This window comes from Cynocephalus volans, chromosome 10 (assembly GCF_027409185.1).
Source record: "Cynocephalus volans isolate mCynVol1 chromosome 10, mCynVol1.pri, whole genome shotgun sequence".
In the NCBI taxonomy this organism is placed as follows: Eukaryota; Metazoa; Chordata; class Mammalia; order Dermoptera; family Cynocephalidae; genus Cynocephalus; species Cynocephalus volans.
Window position 1 is genome coordinate 48,051,036 of NC_084469.1, and position 27,424 is coordinate 48,078,459.

The following is a 27,424-nucleotide window of genomic DNA, read 5'->3' on the forward strand; positions in this document are numbered from 1 at the left end:
AAACTCTATGCCAAGGAAACCGAAAGTTCAACTAGAAAATGGACAAAAGACGTGAACAAACCCATCAAAGAAGTATATGGATGGCAAAAAAGCCCATGAAAAGATGTTCACTACCATCTGTCTGCAACCTGCAGGAGTAACACTATGCTAGGTCAAAAAAGACGATGCGGTTTCTACAAATTCATTGGGACGCTCGTCTCTGAAGCCCTGAGTTACCGTGTAAGATCTCCGTGCTATGACGGAGCCCGAGCCACAGGGACAGGCTTCTGTGGGCAGCCCCAGCTGAGGCCCCAGCCAGCAGCTCACACCAATTGTCAGCTGTGTGAATAAAGAGTCCTCCAGGTGATCCCAGTCCCCTCCGTTGTCACCCCCGCCCACGCCCCCTTCCAAGCTGAGGCTCTGCACATCTTGAAGCAGAGGCAAGTCTTTGCCACCAAACCCTATCCAGATTCATAACCTGCAGAATCTCTGAGCATAATAAAATAGTTGCTTTGAGCTGCTAACTTTGGGAGTAATTTATTACCCAGCAATAGTAACCAGGAAGGGGTCGAAGAGAAATTGGTTAATGAACACCAAGAAAGATTGTTTTATAATGATGAATATGCCAGTTATCCTGATTTGATCATCACAAATTGTACACAGGTATTGATCGTCAATTCCATACCCCACAAACATGTATGATCAATTAGATTTCAATTAAAAAAAAATAGTAGCCAGAACAAACCAGCACTCTCTGTTCCCTGCAAAACATATAGACTGCCAGTCGGGGCGGATGCTTGCCAACCCGCGCCACCAGGGGAGGGCCGCTCTCCGGTGGGTGCCCTTTCATTGCCTCCTACCAGCTGCGCTGCGTTCCTAGGAAGAGGTGTTGCAGGCCCCAAGCCTGCTGTGTTGGTTGTACTTTTACTATAATTACACAATTGAACTTAAAAATATATAAACAATTGAAGTATTGGCATGAAAAGAGTGTTATTGTTATGAAAACTAGGGTGAATGCCTCGGAGAGACCCAACAAGGACAAATCAATAAAAGTTATTACTGTAGAAGTAGTTGTGAGCAAGATCACTGTCAAAGATTATCATGGGGACTTTGAAAGTCAAAAAGGTTTCTTCATTCAGGTTGCTTTCAAATGCTGTTGAGCTTTCTTTCCACCTAAAAGAAATCAAAACTACATGTTGCAGTTGATGCGTTATGTGATTGATCTGTGTGAGAAAGACAAGCCGCAATTCCAATCAATGGACCCATACTTAAAGCCAAGCACTCAGCCCTACATCAAAAGATTAGCAAAGGGATATACTCCTGTATGTTTAAGTTAAAATAAAATGTTTACTATATTGACCTTTTGACCCAGTAAAACCACTCCTGGGTATAAACCTAAGAGAAATGAAAACATATGTCCACAAAAATATTCTGGCAAAAATGTTCATACCAGCATTATTCGTGATAAGTCAGACTGGAAAACCAACTGTCCATCAGGAGGGACATGGGCAAGCAAATTGTGATACGTTCCTACGTGAAATAATGCTCAAGTACAAAAAGGCAGGCAGGCAGCAGCCTGGATGTGGGGATGTCGAATGGATTGGCCGCTTTAGAAAACAGTTTGGCAGTTCTCCAAGTGGTTAGATACAGACTTACCACAAGACTCAACCATTCTACTCCTAGGTGTATACCCAAGAGAAATGAAAGTATACGTCTACACAAAAACTTGTATGTAAATGTTTATAGCAGCACTATTCATAGTAGCCAAAAAGTGGAAGCAACTTAAATGTCCATTAACTGATGAACTAATAAACAAAAGATATATCCAAACAATAGAATATTATTCAATAATGAAAAAGAATGAAATACTAATACATGCTACAACATGGATGAGCCTTGAAAACATTACACTCAGTGGAAGAAGACATAACCAAAAGCCACGGCGTACGATTTCAGTTATACTAAAAGTCCAGAATAGGTAAATTCACAGAGAGGTAAAGTGCGCGAGTGGTTGCCCAGGGCCGGGGGTGGGCACAGGGGGGTGTGTGCTGATGGGTGTGGTGTTTCTATGTGCCATGAGGAAAGCGCTCTAAACTTGTTCTAAAGTTGACTGTGATGAAGCTCTGCAAAGATGCTGGAAACAAGAGAGTTCACTTTCAATAACTGAATCACATAGACAATATGTGACTTCATAAAGCCATCATAAAAAATAGTCAAAACATCAACAACAACAAAAAGATGCACAATGTTCCAAGTTATTTATAAGATTTTAAAAATCAGAAAACACCTACATGCAAAGCAAAGAGGGGTGGTAAAATAAACCATGTTCAGTCATATGAACAAGTACTGGCAGTCATGGCAAGTCGTCTTGTAAACACTAACACAAGGGAATCTCGTGCCATAACCTTAAAGGAAAAGGCAGGATCCACAATCTGCGCTTAGACTCACACGCGCGCACATACAATCAGCGGAGAACGGTTCGTCCCGAGCGGTGGGATAACTGATCACTTTTATTTTCTTCTCTTTTTTCTGTAGTTTCTGTATTTCCTATACTGCATACCTATTAATAATCAGGAAAATTATTTTTTACAGATTAAAAAAAAAGACAGCTTATTTCCAAAACTTACTTGAGATGTGTAGACTACAAGAGCGGAACAGAAAACGACAGATTATGCAGCCAAACCGTCTTATTTTTACTGGCGAGGTCGCCAGAGCACAGAGACGCCACGTGGGTGCCAGCTGTCAGCCGTCCCGTCAGAGACCACTTGTCAGAGCCTGTGAAGCCGAAACGGGCCCTTCCCTTTTCTCTCCCTCTTCCCCGTCTCTCCTTGCCACCCGCCCCTTACACGCACAGTCAGCTCAAAAATCCTGAGAAAATAAAAACGGAGTGATTTCTTCCTTCAAATTGGCTTCTGCTCTGACCTGCCTGCGGGAGAGGGGAGGGAAGACGCAGCAGACTCTGTCGCGGAGCGTGAGACGGCAGGAGCGGGCCAAGCCCCCGAGCCCTAGGCCAGGGGGGAACTACAGCGAGGACCCGCATTGTTGGCACCAGAGGCCGACGAAGCTGGCCCGGGCATGACTGCATCAGCTTTCTCTGGCAAGCGCTGGCTTCAGGAGCCTTCGACGTGGGGCCCTCTGGTTCCTACCCACAATAGCAAGAAAAGAACGATACCCCTGGGGACTGCCCCAGCCACAGCAGCCAGTAGCCCATAATCACCTCGTTTTCCTGCTCCCAGTGCTATCTGAGGGACCCTCCAGCCTTCGGCCTCCTGGAAGGTAGCACAGATGGAAGGCTGGAAAACGCAGAGTGAGCACATCTGGCCAAGTGGCCCGTTTCTGAGGCCCTTTCCTGGGGTCCCAAGCCCCCCAGAGATGACAGACAGACCAGGTGGAAGTGAGAGCCCAGTCCTCTTCACTGACACAAAAGGTCAGTGACATCTGGCAGGCCCCCCTGTTCCTGAATGATTCCCAGACGATGATAAACTTGGAAAGTGGTCAGGGCTGAAATCCAGACATGTGGGCCTGGCTGTGAAGGCTGCCTCCTCCCCTGGTCTCCATGGCATGTGAAGGTGAGAAACACGGGCTGGGCTGCGGTGCTCGCCCCTTGCTGTTAATTCCAGCTCAGTAACCTTAGCCCAGACAGGTAGGTCTCCACTGTCATGTTTTAGCCTAGGCCTGAGAGAAGGAGGTGACCCGGGTTTAAATCCCACCTCCACCACACACTGGGTTAGACGAACTTGCACAAGTGACTTAACCTTTCTGTGCCTCAGTTTCCTCATCAGTAAAATGAAGACAATAACAATAGTACTGACTTAAGTTGTTACAAGGCTTTACGTAGTCCCTGACTACGATTGGTGTTCAACAAATGTTAGCTAAAATCTAGTGCTCGTGTGACAGGGATAAAGATCTTAAAATACAGAGCTTGTCTACCCGAATTTCATAAGGCAGTCCGATGTCTCAGGGCCTTTACTATGAAGAAATCGTCTCTTTCCATAAAGACCCTCAAGAAGCTTGCTGGACAACCATTCAAATCAAGTGAGGATTAATACGTTGCAAAAACCCCTATATCGCACAACTAAAAATTATCTCTAAAAATCTGCCCCAGGCTGTATAAACTGAAGTACATTCCTCACCTAAGCTGCTGGGTGCAAAAGTTCTTCCTCAAAAGCATACCTGCCAGGGTTTGACATAGAGGTTGCTAGAAACACAGTGTCTATACTCTTAGAAGTTGCTCCTCACTAGCTGAAAGTTGATGTACGCTGAGACAAACACTTATGCTAAGATTAATTAATGCGGCACATTGTATTTTCAAAAGATGGCCATGACAATATCTCCTATTCTATTTGATACTTTTCCCATTGAGAGGTGGGTTTTGTGTCTCCTTACATTGGATCTGGGAGGCCCTGGGCATGACACGATACAACTTTCAAGGTTAAGTCATCCAAGACAACACAGCTTCCTTTTAGTTTTCTGCAGGATGCTCATTCTTGGAACCTAGCCACTATGCTGTCCGGCAGGCCAAGCAGCCACGGAGAGAGGCCAAATGTAGGTGCTCCATCCGGCAGCCCCAGCTGGGTCCCAGCCAACAGCCCCCTCAGTGGGTAAGCAGTCCTTCAGATGATTACAGCCCTAGGGCCAGACACATCACCCCATGTGTCCCCAGCACCTCAAGAGCTGGAGACCTGCAAAAATCTCATTTCTACAGTTATCAACTCCGACATTAGAGCATTGGTGTTTAAATGGTTTTTAGTAATGTATCCGTCTATGTTTTTATTTTTACAAACACAGTCTTATATAGGACCCCAAATACCATAGTCCCTCCCATCTGCAGAAAGGAAATCCAACCACGGAAAGCAAATCCCCAATTTGCTTTCCACAGTTTCAGTTCTAAGGTCCAAAACTATTAAATGGCAAATTCCATGAATAAACAATTCTTCAGTTATCAATCATGTGCAGTTGTGTGTAGCACGATGAAATCTCATGCCGTCCCACTCTGTCCCACCCGGAATGTGAATCATCCCTTGGCCCAGTGTATCCACACCGCGTATGCTAGCCATCCTGGTTAGAAGATCACTGCTGCGGTATGGCGGGACCTGAGTTCTAGCAGCCCTTATTTTACTTAATAATGGCCCCAGTGTGCAAGAGTACTCTGCCTAATTTATAAATTAAACTTTATCATAGGCATGTATGTGTGGGGGAAAAAACACCTGGTGTACAAAAGGTTCAGGACTACCACTGTTTCGGGCGTCCACAAGAGGCCTTAGAGTGTATCCCCCAAGGATGGGAGGGACTCCTGTACAAATAAAACAGGTAAGGCTGGTGCTGCCTCTGTTGAAATGCGGAGGGGCAGAAACTGACCTGAGGTCGCTGCTGCCCCCACACCTTCCCCCACCAGTTTGCTGGGTCTCTGAGGAACCCAGTTTGAGAACCAGTGAGTGGTCCAGGACAACAGAAGTTTAATAATGTTTAACAACCTCAGATAGTCTTTCGATTTTCGACTTTTACACACAGCTATAAAAGGGGCTTACGAGGTAGAACTGTTCTCAGTATTCCAAGAATCAGAGGTTTCTCCTCACCGCATTTACATAATAAGCCCCCGACAGAAATTCCTCCAGTTTGACCCACAGACACCCTCATTTCCCCACTCACGAAACCCAAAAACCCTATTGGTCAACACATCTTTGCACCATAGCTTTCTCCCCCCAAAAATCTCCAGACTCAAGTAAAGTGGCAAAAAAATGTGTATTGGAGTCTTCTGTCTGTGCGGCCTGGGCGGGCCCGCGGTGGCAGCGCCGGGGACTAGGTGGCCCTGGCGCTGCGCTTCGGGCCGGCAGCCCAGCAGGCCTGCAGCACCATCTGGAAGGGGCGGCTGTAGAAGGCCCAGGCCGGGATGAGGCTCAGCAGGCCAGCCTGGAGCAGACACAAGCGGGGAGAAGAGCGGGGTTACCGCCGAGCACCTCTCTTCAGATCCGCACTCTTTAAAACTATTTCCTCTGACCGTGACAGTGAAGGCCCAAAATCTTTTAAGCAGTTTCTAAGGCTTAAAAGTCTTGTGACACCTTCTCAGCAAACCAGGTTTTCCCAGACACTAAAGCAGTCCCTTGAAACTGCCCCGGACGCCCTGGTGGGGTGGGCTGAGGACGCTGGAAGGTGAGGGACTCCCGTCGGTGTGCCCCACGCCTCCGCTGTCCCCACTGCCCCCGTGTCGTCCTGTCTTTTCTACCAGGGTTCTATCAAAGTGAGACTCCAGGAAAGGATCAGACACGTTCCCGTCACCTGGCCCAGCGCCTGAGGCGGGGCACAGGCAGATACATGGATGCGGGAATGAGCCCAGCACCGGCACAAAGAGTGACCCTTACCCCCAGCACCAGCACAAAGAGTGACCCTTATCCCCAGCACCGGCACAAAGAGTGACCCTTACCCCCAGCACCGGCTCTCGAAAGCAGGGACGCCGTAGTGAGGGCACCGGCACCCAATCAGATGCCCTGCCGGCTGGGAGCACAGGCCTGGAAGATTCCCTGCCCTCAAGTCCCATCTGTCCTGAAACAACCCAGTCGTCCACAGTGTGATCTCGTCCATCCAACAGTCCTCAGTCCCCTACTCCCTACAAAACAACCGCATTTCACCATGAGGGAAACTCGAGCTTTTCAGGGAGCGATTTGTATTTCCTCAGGCAGCTCAGATCCTCAGATCTTTGCACTCCTCTGAGATATTCCAAGGCAGGCAACGGAAGACGGCTCCTGGAAACCAGAGCTGAACTCTTCTGCCAGCCAAGTCAAAGAGTCAACACAACTTCTTCCTCAAGAACTTCATTTTTCTCCCAAGCAGAACTTTTTTTATCTCACAGCAAAATCAAGCCCTTTCATTAGCTTTGTCTTGAAGTAAATGTTTGGCTTAGTGAGGTCAGCCAAAGAGAAAATAAATTAAAATTCCAACCCTCTTGAAAATGTTCTAAAAGGGTCCCTCTTACATCTCCACCTTTGTCTACCCCAACCCAACCTGGAAGGGCCACGTAGAAGGAACCAGAAAAGGCTGTGGCATCAGGCAAATTGGACTTAAGTCCTAGCTTTACCATTACCAGCTGGTGGCTTTGGGACAGCTGGTCCAGCACTGAGCTTCGGTCTCCCCAGTTGTAAAAGGGGAGACTGTCCCACAAGATTGCTGGGACAGTGAAGCAAGGTAGTGCCCACGAAGCCCTCAAGTATGACACGAACGCTGAGGCTGCGGTGACAGCCCGCCTCACCACACCACTCTGTAATGGAACTGTTGCTCGTTCACCAGTGGATTCCACTTGATTACCCATCACGTTAGATTCAATGATCTTTCCAAATCCCAGCAAATTCCAAGTTGGTTTTAATGATTAATGTATTTTCATTTGTTTTCTCTCCCGCTTCACAAAACACATGAACTCTTTTTCCTAGTCTGTTCATGGTATCTGTTTGCCTGAGAGATTAGAATTTGTTACCTAAGAAATCAAAAGAAAAAGGTTAAGAAAATATTTAACTCTTGACATGTAGACTGGATTGTGCAGCAAGACATGTAGCAATAGGCTTGCAAGCTGCTGTTGTCTCAAGAAAACATTTTCCAGATGCTGATGGATTCCACTTAAGACATTGGTGTGTGCAGGACTAAGACCACAGAGTTCTCCTGAGCATGGAAGAAACATCATGCCCACCGGACACGGCCACACATGGAGATGGGCAGGCTGTGACACAGGGAGGTGTGCAAGCAGTCTGCACTTTTTCTGCCCTGGATGGCAGGAAGTGGATGGAGAAAAAGAGAGAGAAGCTGGCAGAAGGGTGTCCTCTGACAGGTGTGACCTCCGGGCTGAGGCGGGGGCTGGGCATTGGAGTGAGGGATGGAAAATGTGGCAAACAATACTTATCACGGTGGCACTGCAGGCTAAGGAGGGGTTCTTAGCCCACTCTTCTGGGTGTAGCCACCGGAAATCATCTCAGCACAGGGAGACAGATGCTGAGACGTGGCCACCAGCTTCCCTCCAGCCCAAGTAGGTGCTGACACAGTGTGGGAGCCAGGCCTCTGCGAGCTGAACCTGCCATGGAGACAGGCCTGCAGCCGGATGGGGACGAGGCAGAGGTTCCAGGGCCTGCAACTGAGGGGGCCCTGGCCAGGGGGTCCACTGGCCAATCCAAAAGGATAGAAAGGTTTATCACCCTCGCCCCCCCAGACATAAATTGCATCAAGGCGAGAAACCACCCAGGCAGGCAAAGGAGCCCGGCCTGCACTCGCTGGAGCAGCGTGGACCACGGGCACCCTTCTCCCGGAGCCGTCACAGTGAGAGGGGCAGGAAGAAGGGAGGCTCCCAGGAAGACTGAGCATTTTCCTCCAAATAATACACTGAGAGAACATTTCCTAAATGGCCAGTTTAGATGATCAGATCAAACTAGATTTAAACTCATTGGACATTCGGTTAGTTTTTCTCCAGCAAGTGGTGACACAGAGAAAGACCAGATCAGCAATAAGCAAAATAAGAACACTACATTTTTTCTGTATGTCCACTTTGTAGTATGAGTTAAATTTGTGATTCTGCACAATAGAGGTTCTCCAGTAAAAATTGCAATTCATCATGTAAAAACCTTCAGTATCTCTTGCCAGAGTCTTCCTAAGTCCCAGGAGGTAAACGAATGTTTTGGGAGACTGTAGTGCATTGAGCCGTGAATCCTTCTAGCATCCATGAAGGAGAGAGGGGGAGAGAGCGAGCAAGCACGCTAATTCCCACAGCAGAAAAGCTGATGGGACACTGGAGAAAGCTAACACGTGTGGACAACTGAAGAGCTCCATCTGAAGTTCTGTGCTGGGGCTGGAAGCAGAGCCGCCTTGACCCTGTGTTTGTTTCAGCGTTAGTGTGCACCAATCGACCTTGGTTCCATGTTTGCCTTGGTTTGTAAAAGCAGCCCAGGAACGGCAGGGACTTCCTAAGCCACTGAACCCTGCTTCCACATTAGATGGTGTTGGTGGGGTGCGGGGCTGGCTGGGCTTGCTCTCAGGGGCCGACCGTGTGGTTCCTCCTCAGTTCAAGAGCAGCGACATCGTTGGTGGCTGACAAGCAGCCATGGGGGAGTATTGACACCATGGACATCAGCCGGTGCTACACCTAGAGGGGCTGGCTTGTTTTCGCTTCCCCTGGCGGGCTGACCATTAAGCATTTACTAGCACAGCGGGTGAAGGCAGACAGCAGCCCCCACGTGGAAGCTCTGGGCGTCTTGCTTTTTCCCTGCCCAGCAGCTCCTAGGAGCCCCCCTACTTTCTGAGGGGACGCGAGGCAGCCGAGGATGGGACTTGCCAGCTCCGGCGTCACCTGCGGCTGAGCACCAGGCCTCCAGCCTCCCCCCGGTCCCCAGCACATAGTCCCTGCTCCGCACGCAGCCCCCGGCATGACTACTCTGGCCGTGAGAGAGAGTCGCCGAGTGTTCGGTAGCAGGGAAGGGTAGCCCAGCCCGGCGAGGGCCACCTGCACGTCCTTCCCCCCTTGCTCTCAGACAGGAACAAGTTACCATACCAAGATCTCGTGGGCAAGGCAGCCGCAGCTTTCATCTCCAATCGTGACATAATTCAGTGATTCCTTAACAAACTCATCGGCAGTCTTGATTATCATGTTGGTGTTCAGATAATTTGTCATTGGGGTGGAAACAGCAAATGGCGTCAGCACCTACAGTAGGAAGTAAAGACACAGCGCAGGAACCGTCACCCCACAGAAAGACGCAGAAATCAACACCCACTGTGCCGCCCCGCCACTTCCCCACCCTTTCCTTCCTGTAAAGTTTCAGGATCCTAAATGAAAAGAGGCCCAGAACTGGCCCCTAAAGCTTGGCTTCTCGTGTGATGAGGCCTGAGCCACACAACCCCGGGTGGCTCAAATGCCCTCCTGGCACACAGGGTGACTGCGAGGACGTGAGCGCTCTCTCACAACAGCAACGCCAGATGTAACCTATAAAAATACAGGACACCCGGTGAAAGTTGAAGATCAGATGAACCATGGAAAAGTTTTGGTGTAATTATGTTCCAAGTGTTGCATGGGATGCACTTATACTAAAAAATTACTCAATTCATCGCAAATCCAAATTGAACTGTATATCCTGTATTTAATCTGGCAACTCTCAGAAGTTTATTACTGACACATAGAACCAAAGTTGGGGCAACGTGGAGTCCCACTTTCACAGCAGCCAGGAACCGAGAGCCGCACGTAACTCACAATCTTCCCTGAAGTACTGAGAATAATAAACAGCCTCACGTGCGGCCCTAAAATTCAGCATCGTGATTCCACCTGTGGTCTAAGCACACTGTGGCCTGGCGTGAGGACTCTTGCTGGGGTCTTATTACTTTATTCCCAGTCAAAAGACCTTGGCATCTTTAGAAAGAAAGGAGAGCCATGCTAATTTCCTAGTTGACTCTTCTCCACATCACATTTGAAATTTTCTTCACATGACACTTGAAATTAGATCGTTTCATAACTGAATCCAATTATGAGCCAGTCAATCCAACTGAACTGGTTCTTATGGAAATTCATGCTGTGGGTGATTTGCATAACACTTTTCTTCCAAGGATCTCAAAGTGCTACCCTTTGAGAAATATAAAGAGCAGCGGTTTCTCAGCCCCAGTTTCCAGATAGGCAGATAATAACAAGCACTTTCATTTCTACAGTGAGTTTGGGTTGACAAAACACTTTTATCTACAAAACAGGGGCTCAATAGATACTGTTTAAACTTGTATACTTAGTTTTTCATTAGATCTTCACAATAACCCAGAGAAGTAAACCCCTTTTTATGGATGGGGAAACTGAGGCTCACAGAGGAAAGCAAGTCGCCCAGGATCACTCAGATGATAAGCGGCAGAGCTGGGATGGAATTCAAATCCAAGTCTATGGTACATACTTCCTCATTCATTTAACAATTATTTACTGTGCACCAACTGTGTGTGTGTTTGGAGAGGCCAGCTGGTGTTTGGAAGGTCACAGTCTTTTCATCTCCTCACACTCGCTAGGCGGGCAGCTCCGAGGCTCTGCGTCAGGGAGCAGGCACCCTTCCCCTGCCCACCTCTCCTCCTGACCTTGCTGCCTCAGGGACCCACTGTCTTGGCAGCTATGGTACCTGTGGCCCACAATGATCAAGATCGAGATGATGCTAGAGAGTCACATGGCTAGGAAGAAGGTGGCTGGTGATCGTTCATGTTTAGAAATCACCAAGGATTTCCAGTTCTTTCTTCTTCCAGAATTGCACTTCCTGGACCCTGCGGCTCAGCAGGACCATGTAACCAGATCTAGCCCATGAGCTATGAGCAGAAGTGACACATGTCATTTCTGGGCCGGAGAACTTGATTGTCAAAGCAAGATCCTCTAGAAATCCTACTACTTTTTCTCTGGCATATCAGCTGGCAATATCCGGGACGGAGGATGCCCCACCAGCCTGGGTCCCTGTGTCACTACCATGAACTAATGTCTCCTGCCAGCTCACAGTGAATGTGTAGCACGAATGCAAAATAGGACTTGACTGTTTTAAGCCACTGAGATTTTAGGGGTTATTTGTTTCTGCGGAAGGTAAGTCCCAACTTCAGCTGGGGGTTAGAGAATGGACAGCATAGCACGAACAGAGGAAGAAGCCCACGATGAGTGAAACTGTGGCTCAGCAGAGCAGGGAAGGGACTGTCGTACAGTGATGTGGCTGTTACAGTCACGCTCTATGGCTGGGAAAACAATATCATTGTCCAGATTCCTACCATTAACTCGTACCTGCCTACTTAATAAGCTTCATCCTCCAGCAGGTTAGTTTCTAGTAACAGCCACCTGAGATATGGTCACCTAGGCATTTTAATTGAAAAACAATGTGTGCCACAATAATTTTAAAGCTGTAACTTGGAGCGTGCCACAGCATGTCATAGAGCTTCTTCCCAAATGACAACAAAACAAAACAAAAAAGCCTCTGTGAACTTTTGCGCTAGCTTCCAGAAACCACGTGACGCCAAGCACGTGGAAATCACTGACACTCAGGACATCACCTCACGCAGCCCAGCTCCCTCTGGGTGAGGACAGGTCTCCCACCAGGACTCTGCCACTGCAGGTGGAAGAGGAGTTGGAGCATCTCTTCCCCTACTGCCTATGACCAGAGTGCAGGGGCCTCTGTGGCCGGTCACAGACCAACGGCCCCAAGGGAAGACCCCCGTCCCCAGTTGCGAGCTACCCCCCTCTTTCCAACATGGACCAAGTGCCCAGTTTTCTTTTGTTTCTTCTGCACAATTCCTCCCACATTAGCCTGTCTCCTGTACCTAGGTCAGAGAGGAAAAGATGGTGAGACAAGCCCCAGGGACACAGCATCAGGTGGCAGGAGGGTCCACGGCATTCTGAGCACCACCCCCACCGCCCCACCCTATGGAGGGCAGCAGAAGCCACAGCAGCAGGTGGACCTGCAGTGACCACAGATGCCCCATCAACGGCCACAGGAACCCACATGGTGTCACCAGCCCATCTCCCTCCTGGCCACACGTGGGCAGCCAGTCCCGCAGGAGGCAGAGGCCCCAGCTCCACAGGGGTCCAGAATTCCCATTCCCAAGGACTCACACTGTCCCCTCACCTGGATAATGATTCCTTTCGCTTTGTATTCCGCTTGCAGGGCCTTGGAAAACACACACACAAAAGCCTGGAGCGAGAAGAAATGCCTTCAGAGCCGACTCCCTCAGATTTTAAAGGGCACTGCAGAGACACTACCCGCTTCACCTTAAAGCACAGAGGGAGATGCAGGACAGGGTACAAAGTTTCAGCTATAAAGGATGGATGCGCTCTGGAGATCTGCTGTACAGCATGGTGACGATGGCTAACAAAAATGTCCCATATCCGTATACTTGAAAATTGCCAGGAGAGTAGATCTTAAATGTTCTCACCACAAAAAAATGGTATTAATTACTTGATTTAACCTTTTCACAATGTGTACGTATATGAATACATCACATTGTATGTCATAAATAGATGCAATTGTATTTGTCAATTACTCCTTAGCAAAGCTGGGGGTGGGAAGGAAGTAGGGAAAACGCAGCAGCTTGTCCTGATGGGAGACAGTGCTTCATCCCTTGGTCTGGGAAGAGTGCCCTCCATCAGTGGGAACACACTTTTTGGGATAAACGCGTCCCTAGGGCCACTGCATACAGATTCCCCTATGGGAAAGCTCTCCCTTAGAAAGCACCGGCCACTCCAGGGCATGGGACGCCAGGTGAGGCCTCCAGGACCAGGAGCAAGAGAGCAGGGCTTGGGCCAAGGAGGCGAGGAGGCTGGAAGCCCAGGCAGCTGGGCCACGCTGGGCTGCTGAGGGCTTCCAGAAGCGCCTTTTTCTAATCGGCACAGACTCCCCGCTGACAGCTCCACCCTGAGCCTCCAAACAAAACTTTCTATCAACTTGCTGATGACCCAGAGGAAGGTGCCACCAGGAAAAACGAGGCAGAGGGAAGAAGCTTGGACTCCGTGACGTGACTCACCTTGGAAGCCGAGTACATGGCGTAGAGAGGCCAGGGAAAGAGGGCCACCCCAGAGGAAACGTTCAAGATGAGGCCTTTCCGCCTAAAAGGCAAAGAAACAAACTTTCCACTGCTGTCCGGCCTGGCCCCACCATGCGTGGAAAGACGACAGAGGGCTGGTGTCAATGCCCTCAAACTCCGCCCACCCCAGGCGTCCCCGAGCTGGGAGTGGAACTTCCCCTGTGTTCTGCAGGAGGTCATCACACAGTGCACAGCAATGTCCCTCGGCAGCCACGGGACGGCAAGGGCTCCTTACTGGCTGGATACAGGCTCTGCTACAACAAAGGTCTCCCCGCCGAAATAGAGGTGATCAACTTGGCTCAGACAAGACTTAAGCGGGAAGGATCCTCCTCCTTTACATGTAACCACATGAGCTCCAGGTCCCTTTGGACTCACGAAGGTGACTCGGAGCAGGACAAATGTCATCTGGTGGAATGCTGCCTGGGGTGAAATTTGACAGTCCAGCACCTGCTCACACAGACACCCCTACACAAGTCCTTGTCCTTTTGAAGTTCAACCAGCATCCTTAATCCTTCCCATTTAGACAGATGCATTTGGAGTGGGGGGAGCGAGACAAACTGCAAGTGAGAACCCGAGGCCGAGCCCCTTCTTCCCCCGGAGAAGATGGACTCCCAGCCGCTGGCTTTCAGCGAACACCACCCGACAACAGCCAGTTCCTGAACAGGCGTTGAAAGAGGGTGATATAAACATGGAACAAATGGAGAAGCTGACGGGGTGGCGATTGGTACCACTAAATCAGAGTATTCGTTCTGACAAAATTCATCATCACCAAGAGACGGTCCTGGTCTCAGGCCAACTTCTGAAGTTTTCTTTTATGCTCAACGTAAGTTAACTTCTTGAAACTCCAGCGTGTGCTGAGGCTGCCGTGGTCTTCCTGCCTCCAGGACGTGTTACACTTGACCGTCGGACGTACTCGTCTGCCCGCTGCATTTTCTCCTCCCACCTGCACGCTCTTTCACGGCAGTTTCTTCTCTTGCTCAAGCAGCTACCGGGGAACCTTCCCCCGTCCCCACCCCGTCCCCAAGTGAGCTGACCGCCAGGGCGGGCGGCCATGCGGCTCCGCACCTTTTCAAAGAAAGCCCTTACCTTGACTCCATGTGTTTCAGAATTAGCTGTGTCATCTGTAAGAGAAAGCCAAGGTTAAGCCGTGACAAAGGAGCTAAGTCGCGACGGGCATGGGGCTTGGGGAAGTTGGGGAAAGAGCTCGGTCTTCTCAGATGGCCTTGAAAGTCGCCAGTGCTCTTCAGAGGTCATTCTGGCAACACCAGAGTCTGGCAAGTACCCACCAGGGGCACCGAGACAAACGGCAAACTGTTCAGAGGCCTCTGGTTTCTTCCCCCTAAAGCTAAAGCCTTCTTGGAAAATGAGGGCAGTGAAAATTGTAGGAATTGACTTTTATCTGTGGGATCAACACTAAGGTTCCCAAGATACTCTTTATTCTGAGTGGCAGGAAAAGTAGGCCGGCCACCATAAACCTCACCCATGGCTGGCCTTGGACGACTACCAGGAAACCCAGCAAGAATCTGTGAGCGTCCCGTGTACACGGTATGAGACAGAGAGGGGTGTCTCTTCAGGCCACCGGCAGCAGCGGGCACAGCCTGCAGGCGGTCTGTGAGGTGGCTCCATGCACAGAGGACATGGGACGCCGGCCTGCTGGAAGCCCCTTCCCCCTCTACCTACCACTCCCTGAAAAGGTCTTCCCTGACACTTATGGAGCCAAAGCTGTCCACTAAAAGAGCTTTTCACCTCACAAGTCCAAGACTCTATTTACGAGTTAAAGAGCAGGCAGCCCCAAGTCACTGGGATCACGCCCTGTCCTGGGAGCAAGCTCGACACAGGGATCCAGATGGAATCAGGGGGACAGGGACATACAGGGGACTGGGAAGCAAGGACAACTTGTGTCTGTTTCTCCACGTTGTCCGGGGGCCCTGCAGCAGCTTCTCACCAGGCTCTGTCCCCCCCTGTCTCACAGAGCCTGGGGGCCGGAACTCTCCAGAACCCTCTGGGCCGCTCCTGAAACACTGGATTTTGAGGGAGGAGAGAGACGGGCGAGGGACGAGGCCGGGTCAGCATCCTTTCCCCATCTCACCACTTCGCTGCGGTGTTATTTGAGTAAGGCCCACCAGACAGCACCAGCGTCTCCTCAAAGTGCCCCGGATGAATTCACCAGCCTTGTTGGTGAATAATCCCCATCGAGAGACAACATTGAACTTTGTGGGTCCCTGTCTCAAAGCTGCAGATAGTCAGTCTCTTATCTCACCTTCCGAAGACTCTCAAACTTGTATTCTCCCATCTCGGCCCTCGACAGAGAATGCGACTATTTCCAGATGGCTCCTTTGAAATAATTAAGCACTGCGAGTCGTGTTTCCAACCAGCGTGGCTAATTGGGCCACGGCATACTTAGAAGCCAACTTCAACTTATTTTCTTTGTTACTTAGGGAACTTAGTGTCTACTAACATATAAAATAATTTTTTTTAACAAATCAAAGCATTTCTCTGCTAAAGGAGTCAGAGGGCTGTCAAATACATTTGGGAAACCCCTATGATCAAAAGGCCCAGACTGGAAAGATCAGTGTGTAAAACAATGCAAAAGGTTTTAGTGGTAAGGCTGCAGACAACAGTTGGACATATAAAACTTATAGTCACATCAGCTGGGGGCTTTAAAAAGCCATTGATTGCTCAGTATTAAAAGAATGTGTATACCCAATAATAACTGAGCAGGAAACTATAAAATACGAACATACTTACAGAAAAGCAACCAATGGCGAAAATAATTGTTGTCAGTCCAGCTTATCCACCTGAAAATAATTGTTTTTTGGTCTGCTCAGCATCCATCTCCCCTCCTATGCTAATAGCAACCTGGTTTTTTGCTGGGAACCAGTCCTCCTCCACTGTCCGCCCATGTTGTTCAGATGAGTGAGACTGAGCCTCCCCTACTCTCCAACAGGCTGCCAGCTCCTTGACATCAGAGATCTCACCTGCTCACGGCTGCACTTCCACTGACCTTCCAGAGGGCTCACCAGGACTGCCACGTACAGTTGCGAGTTCTGTGTACTGAGCAAGGTGCCCAGCTGTGGGGTGAGTGCAGACTGAAAGCTCACTCACAAGCCATACATGCTAGCAGAGGCAGAGGGCTCTGTGCCCTCAGAGGAAGGGCTAGCATTTCATTCACACAAAAGCATCATCTACTCACCGAGTCCTGCAGCATCAGAATGGCTGTGTCTATTAGTAAGTGTCACCTTTTCCTATATTGTCTGCCCAGAAGGGGTGCCTTTTCCAAAGGCACAGTGTCGGATAGCTTTTAGGGAGTCACACTATAAATGCTTTTGCAGCTGACCCTTGTCAAAGGACCTGCATGCTGAATGGCACCTAAGACGTCACTTGGTCCAACACTCTTTTAATAACAGACACAGAATCTGAAGCTCAAGGGGGTCACATAACTTGCCTAACGCTGTCCAACTAATTAGTGGCTGAGCTGGGATCAGAATACAGATAAACTTGAGCTTCAATTCAACAAATATTTATTCAACAGAAAAAAGTCCATGAAATCCAAGCCATGCTCTCTGTCATTTTTCCAAACAAAATGAGCTTTCCTTTATTTACCAAGACTAAAATTTGAAGAAGGTATTAATTCTTTTAAAGTTGCCTCAGAATCCTGAATAAGTTTCAGCATCATCAAGCCTAACATGTTCTGACAGGTCACAGAGCTAAATGCAGACACAGGATTCGAATATTAGGGGTAGTGAATCCATCACTGTGTTTTCTTGATGAAAACAGAATATGACAATTAAAAGACCACTACATGGCCTCTCCATCAAGCTTTGTTCAATTTCAAAGAATCCTGCTTCTGCAGTGGAAGGGGGCAATTCTCCTGAGATGTCAAATGCCAACAGCTACTACATTTTAATGCATTTAGCACGTGTATGGATCACATACCTTGACTACTGAGGTGATGTTACAATGGATGAGGTTCTGTAATAAATAATCACAACCATGCATCAGTCCAATCATTAGAGAAATTCTGTGGGAAGTGGTCGGTGCTAACGAACCGGGAGGTGGGTCAGTGTCACCACTCAGCCTGCAAATGAGCTCCTAAGTGATGTTCAGCGAGAATGCACCAGTGCTGGGAAACATCTGACTTCCATTCTATGATTCTGTGAGTATGTGATCCGACTAGAAGCCAATTAAGAGTTTCCTTGAATATTTGGGAAGAATACAGACAGTTTTTCAAAGGGAGATCTTGCATTTCCAGCTGGTGAAAGAGGGTTAGCCTTTGCAGGTCTAGGAGACAATACGTAGACAATAGCCTGGGAAATGGTTGGATAATACAAGGTAGAGGGTCCGGGCTACAGTTAACAGGTAAAGAAACTACCAGACTCATGCTCAGCAAGAGAAGGAAAGAGAGACAGACACAGACACAAGCACAGACGCAGACAAAGAGAGAAGCAACAGTGGAACTGGCCTGACTGAGAGACGCAGACCTGGGGGGAAGCGGGTAGTGTGGGGACAGAGCCCGGGGCTAGACGTGTGGTGCAGAGGGGACCTTGGCGAGCACGAGCCGTGGTGTCTGAGCCGCCCAGCCCTGTAGGCCAGCACAGCCGATATGGGCTTGACTAGGACCGTGGGCATCCCTGAGGAATCAGGTGTGGAAACACGGCAACCTGTTAGGATTCGTATGAACCCAGGCCTTCGAAGGTAAGGGGCTGGGAAGGGTCAACTAACAGCACCTTCAAGGACTGTTAAATGAGGAAAAAATTTACCTGTGACCAACAGTGGCAGCTGTGGGGCCGAGCCAAGTTTACTGAACTTACCATAGCCCGGCCAGAGTCTGCGTCACATAGTGGCCTGACGCTGCAAGTTGAACAAATCTTATCAACTGAGAAGGCAGAGAAAGCCACAGAGCTGCCTGCTCCATGTACGTCCACACTGTGAAGTTGTTGGGCAGAATTACATCTTTATAAAGCAGGGCTCAGAGCCCCAAAAGGATAGACTGTGGAGAGGTAAGTTTTGATGTGCAAAGGGTCTTTATCCTAGGGCCGGCCCGTGGCTCACTCGGTAGAGTGCGGTGCTGATAACACCAAGGCCCCGGGTTCGGTTCCCATATACGGATGGCCGGTTCGCTCACTGGCTGAGTGTGGTGCTGACAACACCAAGTCAAGGGTTAGGATCCCCTTACCGGTCATCTTTAAAAAAAAAAAAAAAGAAAAAAGGGTCTTTATCCTAGAGATGGCCAGGACAAGTGGTGCCCTTGACTGTGTGCAGAGTCTTATGGTGAGAAGAAAGGAAGGCCTCAGGCAGGCACCACACAGGGCAGAATTCTGGCTGGACCTGCTTCCCATGGCTCTTTCCCAGGCCCTGGTGGGTATCCAGCCAGGGGGCCTAGGGCCTAGGGCAGAGGAGACCACACGCAGAAGAGCACAGCCTACCTGAATTTGATCTGATGCAGTAAGGAAGTGGCTCGGGAGACGGTTCGGAAGCATTCCAACATTGTTGACTGGCAGAGAGAGGCAAAACAAAAATGTCAGCAGAGAGGGAACTTTTCATAAAGAAACATGTGCAAAAAGATTGATATCGAAGATTATTCATTGCAGTATGAACCGATAACACTGAGGAAACTGGCGGGGAGTCGTGTCCACTAGCAAGAGGCACATTAAATGAATCACGGTGAAGTTGTATGTTGGAATACAGTCAGTCACGGACAACTGTGACTGCTTAGGACTTTAAAGACATGGGAAAGCATTGGTGATGTAAGTTTTTTTTCAAAAAAAGTTATAAAACAATATGTGTGTATAATCCTCGTTTTGAAAATATGTGTTTATGTACCTGGAAGGATATGCACCACAGTGCTATTTCAGACTATTGAAATTTTAAGAAATTCACATTTCTTTTATGAGCCTATCTATTCTTTCCAGTTTTTCTGCAATTATGCTTTATATTTTTTTATTTGTAAAAATGTAATTATTTATACAATTTAACAGGAAGCTTTGAAATCAAATCTTACTTTCTTCTATAAACAATACAAGCACTGCACTGTGTAGGTGACTATAAAATACCTTGTCTATTTAATGATTACAGAAAAAAATCATCTTGTTTTCCGATCAAGAAAGACAGTCAATTCTCAAATGACTACACTGACTCGCTATTTACAGATCAATCACAGTAACATTTGTTTGCTAAACTAATTCCTTTAGGCCAGTGTTCCTGGGATCCCTCTTCCTGCCAAATGTCAACATCAATTCCATGAAAGACAAATGCAGAATTGAGCTTTAGTATTCAGTTTAATACTGCAGCTTAAAATACAGTTGAGGTGAAGTTTAAGCCACCATGAAATAACCAAGTATCACTATAATAATTATTTCACTGATGATTCAACAAGCTTTGCATTTTGCAATTTACTTACCTAAAATTCCAATTTCTAAGCCTTTAAGTTTTTCTTTAATATACTCATAGATGTCATCTTTGGTAAAATCTGCTTGTATGATCTTTACACTGCTTCCTGTAGTCTGCTCTGCATTAGAGACAACAGTTACTTTTTTAAGAAAAACAGGGGTCCAAAGCCCTCTCTTGTCCAGGAAGTTCCCCTGATGCTTCTGTACTACCTGGGCAGACATTTAAGAGGACAGCCCATTACCCCAATTAGAAATAGCCCTGGGTAAATGCTGGGAGATGCTAACAGATATGTGAATGATGGTTTCTATGTGTTTCTAAGGTTATGACAGTGACAAGTATATATATTAAGACAGACGAAATGCAGTGGTTCTCAAAGTGGGGTCTTCAGACCACAGCCTCAGCATCACCAGGAAACGTGTTAGAAATGACAGTTTTCTGGTTCCACTCTAGACCTGCTGAATTAGAAACCCTGGGGGTGGAGCCCAGCCTGCGATCTGTTTCAACACACTTCCATGTGACTGGTGCATGCTCAGGTTTGAGACTCCAGACAAGTTAACACCTATGAAAGCAAGGTCTGGGGCTATCTCTGCTCAGTAAGTGTCAGGTCCCCCTCCAGGTGGACATAGCAACCCTCTGTATTTGTCCAACACTTTGGCATTCATAAAACATTTACATACACAGCAGCTTGTTTTAATACTTTCTACAACCTGGTAAAGTAGATACGATCATTCCCATTTTCCAGAGGAGAAAGCTAAGACTCAGAGAAGCTAACTTCCCCGAGTCATCCACACCCTGCTCCCCCAAGTTCAGTGGTCTCCACTGCTCTGTGCTAACTTGCTTTGTGCAGGAGTTTTCTTATATAAATGCTACAAGCAGAGTTTACCAGCCGCTTGGTGCACTGCTTTAGCTTTGGAGTTAGACCCAATATTTCCAGGCTAAGCAACCTTGAGGCATAGTTTGGAGGCAGTGGATGCTTTCAGTCCGAAGACACTACTTGCTCTTCAAAAGGATGACAGAAAGCACATGTTAGCATTGTGAAGAAAACACGGAAGAATGACTTGGTCCTAGTCTAAGTACTTCTAATAACCAGACACAGAACAAAAGCAGTACCCATAGGTTCAAAGGTACCCCACTGTGTAACTGCACAGCCCCACACCTCCTATCTCGCCTAGGGACACAAGGCTGATCCCGGACAGCCTGCTACGCTCTTCACAAATCTCTGTAATTCGAGGCTCCTCCCTTGAGTTAAAGAGTTTATTAATCATTAAATTAATAGCTATTAAAATTCAAATATCCAAAAAGAAATATTATTAACTAAGAACACTTAGTTATTAATTAAGTAACTAATAACACTTAGTTATTAACTAAGAACACTTATCATTATTAACTAAGAACACTTCGGAGCAAATTGTAATAATAAAACAGTATAATTCTGCCTCTTAGGGCTGTACAGTGTCAAACCTTCACAACCGCACGTGGCAGCCCTGAATATTTTTTTTTAAATCTGACAAGCACCCTTGAGCATCAGCTCACATCCTCCCGCAAGGAGCAGAGCACAGACACAGGGCAGTGAAGTCCCAAACACAGATCCTGCTTTTGAAGGCAGTGGCTGGAGCCACCAGGCAGCTGGGCCCCTGGATGAGCTGGCTGACCCCAGGGGTGAAGACGCTGCTCCGAAGGAGGAAGGGGGCCGATCTGTGCCGAGTCTCAGCACGGAATCCGCGGGGAGCTGAAACCAACGCCCTAAATCCCGCCCTGGCCTTGCAGACTGTGCTCCCCGGAGGAGGGCAGCCGTGGGAAGGCCGCGGTGAGCAGAGCGACAAGCAGCAGGCAGCGAGCAGCTGTGACCGGTGGGCTCCGGGAACGGCTCCCTTACTAGGGGGTCACTCACCGATCTCCATGGCAACAGCCTGTAGCTTCTCCAGCGTCCGGCTGATAAGCACAACGTTGAGTCCGTGTTTTGCTAGCTGTGGATGGAAGTGGGAAAACCGAAAAAGACAAGGATGCTAAGCAGACAGAGAGGATTTGTTTTACAGGTGAATTAGTCTCGAGGTGACGCGCTGGGCTGCAGGGTGATGCTTTTGCTTCACCTGGCTTCTAATGTGCCAAGCGTGCTGAAGATTTCTGGGCTATGAGCAAAACAGCCACCCTGGGCCAGGCTAGACGTGACATCATAACAGCAGTTAATGCTCGTGCGTGTCTGTATGTGCCAGGAGCTGGTCTAAGTGCTTTTCTTGTACAGGCCCACAATCCGAAACATGTGGGGTCAGCTGTGTGTCGGAATTGAAAACATTGGGGATTCTATACTACATATTACCTAACAAGATCTAGGGTAGCACCCCACAATAAAAACAGCATTTCTGCAGCAACTCCAGAGCTGCTGCTTATTCACCTGGCATCCTTCTTGTGGTTCGCTTGACCTGAGACCTTTCTCCCCTTTTTTCTGACTTCCAACAGGAAAGAACGTGGGATAGGGAGTGTGGGGTAAAGAGTGGCTGCTCCCCTGAGGTCAGCAAGGCCTGAGTCTCTTCTGAATGCCTTGCCCGGAGGGCTGAGTGACGGTGTGGAGAGGTGGCCAGTGTACATTAACGCAGCGGCAGCAGGAGAGATTCAGAGGGACACAGACACGTGGTGTGCTGGGGGAGCACCTAGAGCCCTAGACTCCTCTACACCTAAAAATGCTACCAGTGAGAAGTTAGAGCTTTTCCTTGAAAGACAAAAGAAAAAGCCAGCATTCATTTAAACAAAGACTGATGACATTTGAGTTAGTGGCAAAGGTCCCAGTGTATTGAAATCTTTCTCTATGGTTTTAGTTAAAATTTGTACTGTTATTTTTTTTCATTGTGGCAAAATACATGTAACATAAAACTTACCATCTTAACAAAAATATGAAATACTTTACAAATGTGTGCGTCCATCCATGGGATCCCATGCTAATCTTCTCTGTATTGTTGCAATTTTAGGGCATGTGCTGCTGAAGCAAGCACTCACTATGCTGTTGTTTAACTAAGGAATTAAATATTCTAGAAAACACATAAGAAGCTGAATTATGGACCACAGTATATTGCCTTCAATAGCCAATCATTCACTCTGCAGGCCTATGGTCTCAGAATCACCCAGAAAGACATCAGAAAACACCCATCCCCACCAAAACCATCCAAGTAAAAATCCCTGGGGTTGAAGCCTCAGCATTTACTTCTTTTTCTGTAATTTTAATTTATTAAATTATAGTATTAAATACGCAAATACATTCTCATTGTAAAAGATTTAAACAAGGGGGGATGTACCAGATCCCCACCCTCCCTGAGGCGCCCACTCCCCGTAGTTTGTTGTCCGTCCTGCCCTAACTTCTTCTCTGCATTTGCAGGCATGTATAGATGCACAGAGAAGTAGAAGTTTGTTTTGTGGGTTTTCTTTCTTTTTATCCTGGATAATATCATTGTCAGTATTGTCTTACAATATTCTTTTTAACTTGATGATGTGTCTTATCTCTAAGAATTATGTCTATTTTCGTATCGGTCCATGAAGAACCACTCGATTCTTTTCTATTTTTTCCTGGTGTTCTATGGTTCACCTTTGGGTGAGCATTTAGGTTGTTTTCAGGTTTTCCTGTTATGGTTCCAATGTTGCTACAGTGAAAAGCCTTCTACATAGCTATTTGTATATGAGTCAATTAATTCCTAGAGTAGACAGACAAGTGGAATTGTTGTGTCAAAGGACACATGTTTTTAAAATTTTAATAGTATTGCCAAGTGCCATGCCTTAAAATCGTGCCATCAAAATACAATTATAGCCATTTCTTCATACTCTTGACAATATTTGGTATTAGCAACCCAAATCTAACGTTTTTCCAACCTGATGGTATCCCTTTACTTTTATTTGCATTTCTCCAATTATCAGTGGGACTGAACATCTTTTTCTATGTTCATGAGTGAGTTACTGGTACATACCCTTTGCCCATTATTCTACTGGGTTATGTATCATTTTCTTATAAATTAACAGTCGCGTATGTACTCTGGATATTCATTATTTGCTTACTACGTAGGTAGCAAGTATTTTCTCTTTTGTTTATTGTGCCCTTGCCATACATTATATATTAATTTTAATGTTATCAAATTTGTGAATAGTTTCCATTTTATATTTCTTTTATGGTTTTACTTAACTCCAAGGATATAAATACATTTTCTTATAACACTTTATAGTTTGTTTTTGTTTAGTTTGGAGAGTGATGTGAGATTGAAATCACCTAGCATCATTTTTTTTTCAAAATGGGTGGCTAATTGTCTCAACAGCATTTTCAATCTGTTCATTTTTTCCTGACTTAAGACACTAATTAGGTCATGTGCTAAATTCTCATGTGTGCAAGAGGCTGTTTCTGGTCTGTCTGTTCTGTTCCGCTGACCTATTTGTCAATTTCTGTGCCAGGCCACTTCTGATTTAATCATAATCTTATAATAGCCTTTGACATCTGATGTCTGCTTGAGGAAGTCTCAACCATTCTCTTTGAAAATGTTTTTGTTTTACCTTCTTTGTTTAATATTCCAAATAAATGATAAAATCGTCTAGTCAAGTATTATATTGAAATTAGGGATATTTAGGGGAAAACTTACATCTTTGCGGTAATCATTTTTCTCATCCATAAATATGGTATCCATTTATTCAGATCTCATAGATCCTTCTAAAAACTTTGAGGAGTTTCTTCACATAAATCTTGGACATTTCTTGTTAGGTTTGCATTAGTTAGGATAACATTAACTGCTGTAACAAATAACTCCATAATTTCAATGGCTAAACATGAAGGAGGTTTGTTTTTGTCTTAGTAGACTCTAATCCACATAGTAGACTCTAATCCACAGAGCCACTCAGGGCCCAAGGCTGGATAGGCTTTGTCATCTCTAACACTAGGTTTCCAAGATTTCCCTGGGTATTGACATCCAGCCAGTACCAAGATAAGAGAGGTGAAGATACATTCCCTTCCTTCACCACCTGGACCGAGAAGTAACACGTATCCTTTCTGCTTGATTTCACTTATAAAATTATTCACACCGTCCCCCATAGATATTAGGGAATCTGGGCATCCACTTAGGAATCTGGGTGGACATTTAGTTATTCCTGCCACCAGTACCTTATGTTTATTCATTGCCATTGTGAATTGAATTATTTTTGGAAAGAAGAGATTCGGGAATTAAATGCCTAGTTTCAATTCCAATTGTTCTGAGGATCAAATAAGAAAATACAAGTACATTAAAAAGTTTGTGGCTCAAAGCCTGTCACCAAGCAAGCGCTCAATAGTACTAGCTATTTTTTCTAAACACTCTAATCTGTTATGGCTTATGATTAGGGGGTCTTGACCCAGCCACCCAGCTGGGTCTCCTGTGCTCCTTTCCTCATACCCTGCCCTGTTCCTGAGTTGCATTCTTTACAACTGAGAAAGAAAAGTAACTTAGAGCAACCCGAGTTATATGAAGTCTGCTAAATGTATCAGGCCCAGAGAGACATGAGCTTGGAGTTTCAGTCACATCCCCCTCACCCATGTTTGGGATAATTGCAAAAAGACGTGTTTCAACAACAATTTCCAGACCAGCTCTCACCATCAATGGTTGTAAATTACTCAAAATATTATCAGGAGTTTTACAATGTGACCCTCACCCTTTCTGTGTTTTAACTTTCCTGAACTTTATGATGCAAACAGCAACGTGCACCCATCAGTAGCTTGTGTTATTTTAGTGAACCGATGCAAATGCTCGGCAAACAACTTTGGAAATGCCCCGTTAAGATCCTCTTTTTTCCTTTAAAAATCCATTTGCTACTACTGCCTGGCAGAGCACATTTCCAAGGCAACATGAATTTGCGTTTTCCTAGGCTGCAGTCCTTAAATTTGGCTCAAATACACCCTTTCCTTTAGATAATTTTGCCTCAGTTTTCCATTAGGTCAACATAATAAATTGTAATAGTTAAGTGAGGTGCCTTTCTGAGCTCTCTGAGCCATTCTGGCAGATTTTCAAGCTTGGGGAGGGGACCGTGGACAGAAGAACAGGAGCCCGGGCTTGCGACTGGCATCTGAAGCAGGGGCTGTCCGTGGACGGGACCCTCCAGCCGTGGGGTCCGGGCTAACTCCACGTGGTGGTGTCAGAATTGAAGTGAATCGTTGACACCTAGTGGGGTCCAGAGACCTGGAGAACTGGTTGGTGCGAGAAACAAACCCACACAGATGATGTGAGAAGTGTTGTGAGTAGAAACAGCTCAATATTCAAATAATATCTATGAACTGATAATGTGATTCTTGAGCCCTTCCCCAGTGGACCCCTCACTCACATAACAAATAACAAGGTAAAGAGAGCAGCAAATAAGAGGAACTCGTGAGGAGGACATCTTTGGTGGCACCTGTTACCAAGGGGTGACCCCCTGACCCCCTCCCCCGGGACAGTGGGGACATGCATTACCTGCCTCTTGCCTCAAGTCAAACGAGAGGGGTTTCCACAGGGCCATCCCATCTTATTTCATGTCTTTATAGCCATTGTGATTTCTTGTTCATTATCCCCCCTCCTTTTGCCTGAATTAGTTAATATAGTACAGGCAAGGCTGTTAACAAGTTAACACTGAAATCTCAGCGGCATAACTCAACAAAAATTTATTTCTTAATGATTATGCTCGACTGATCAACTGATCCTTGACCCAAGCCCCAGAAAATCTGATGAGCGAGAGACTGTGGCTTCCAGCTGCTCTGACTTTGGAGCTAGTCCTGCCATCCAGACTCGATTCAGGCCATGAAAGCAGGAGTGTTTTTCCTGGACCAGGTGTGGGGTAGAGCTGATATGGGGGTTATCTCGGAAACCATCCAAAACATCTACATCAAGGGCCAAGAGGCCTCAGCAGCAGCGAAGCTATAGGCAGAGTCCTCAGCTGCAAGGGCCAAGGGGGGGCGACACAGTAGGGGGCGAGTGCAACCCTGGAGGAGGTATGCACTGGCCAGGGCCCAGGTCTGGCAGTGAGAGACACCATGGCAGAGAACCCACAAGAGGGCCCCTCAGGGACAGAGTCGGTGCCAAACTGTCACCAGGCCCAGAGAGTGCGATGTCCTCTCAAGACAGTTGCAAATGCCTAGATCTATCGATCCCCTTACTCCTCCCATCCCCCACCCTCTCCGATGCCCCTGTTCCTCAGACTCTGGCAGGTTCAGACACATGAACCACCAGCAGGAGAAATGCTGGGCAGGAAAGAGAGAGAACAGAGCAGCACCAGATCCCATTGTCAGCTCCTCCAAAGCAGGCTCCAGCTCCAGGGAGAGGAGAAGATGTAACTTTACTACATGTTCAGCATCTTGATTATTGCAGGTGATTGCACACTGACAATTGCAGAGCTGAAACTGTGTTTGCATCTGGAAGTGGCCAAAGGACTTTGTTTCACCTAAGAGGAATCAGTGAAGTCACAGGATCAGACGCAGAGGAAGAGCCACCACTGTCAGCAGGTTTAGAGAGACAGTGGGAAACAGAACAATGGCAGACATGACCCATGA

At 47.2% G+C, this 27,424-nt stretch overlaps 1 protein-coding gene and 1 non-coding gene across 2 annotated transcripts in view; both read right to left on the reverse strand.

The window, feature by feature from the left end:
- Positions 1–5,778: 5,778 nt before the first annotated feature.
- The window catches only part of HSD17B3 (hydroxysteroid 17-beta dehydrogenase 3), a 53,498-nt gene continuing 31,852 nt past the window's right edge, over positions 5,779–27,424 (reverse strand). Inside the window, exons 3-11 of the mRNA XM_063109856.1 lie at positions 21,800–21,875; positions 19,919–20,026; positions 18,945–19,012; positions 17,455–17,490; positions 14,605–14,639; positions 13,459–13,540; positions 12,564–12,629; positions 9,500–9,649; positions 5,779–5,889 (exon numbers count right to left, since the gene is read on the reverse strand). Of these exons, the coding sequence (XP_062965926.1) occupies positions 5,779–5,889; positions 9,500–9,649; positions 12,564–12,629; positions 13,459–13,540; positions 14,605–14,639; positions 17,455–17,490; positions 18,945–19,012; positions 19,919–20,026; positions 21,800–21,875 (732 nt within the window). The remainder of the gene's footprint in view (positions 5,890–9,499; positions 9,650–12,563; positions 12,630–13,458; positions 13,541–14,604; positions 14,640–17,454; positions 17,491–18,944; positions 19,013–19,918; positions 20,027–21,799; positions 21,876–27,424) is intronic.
- Positions 22,791–22,895, reverse strand: LOC134389812 (U6 spliceosomal RNA). The gene has a single exon (XR_010024780.1). It is a non-coding gene; the product is annotated as a U6 spliceosomal RNA (small nuclear RNA).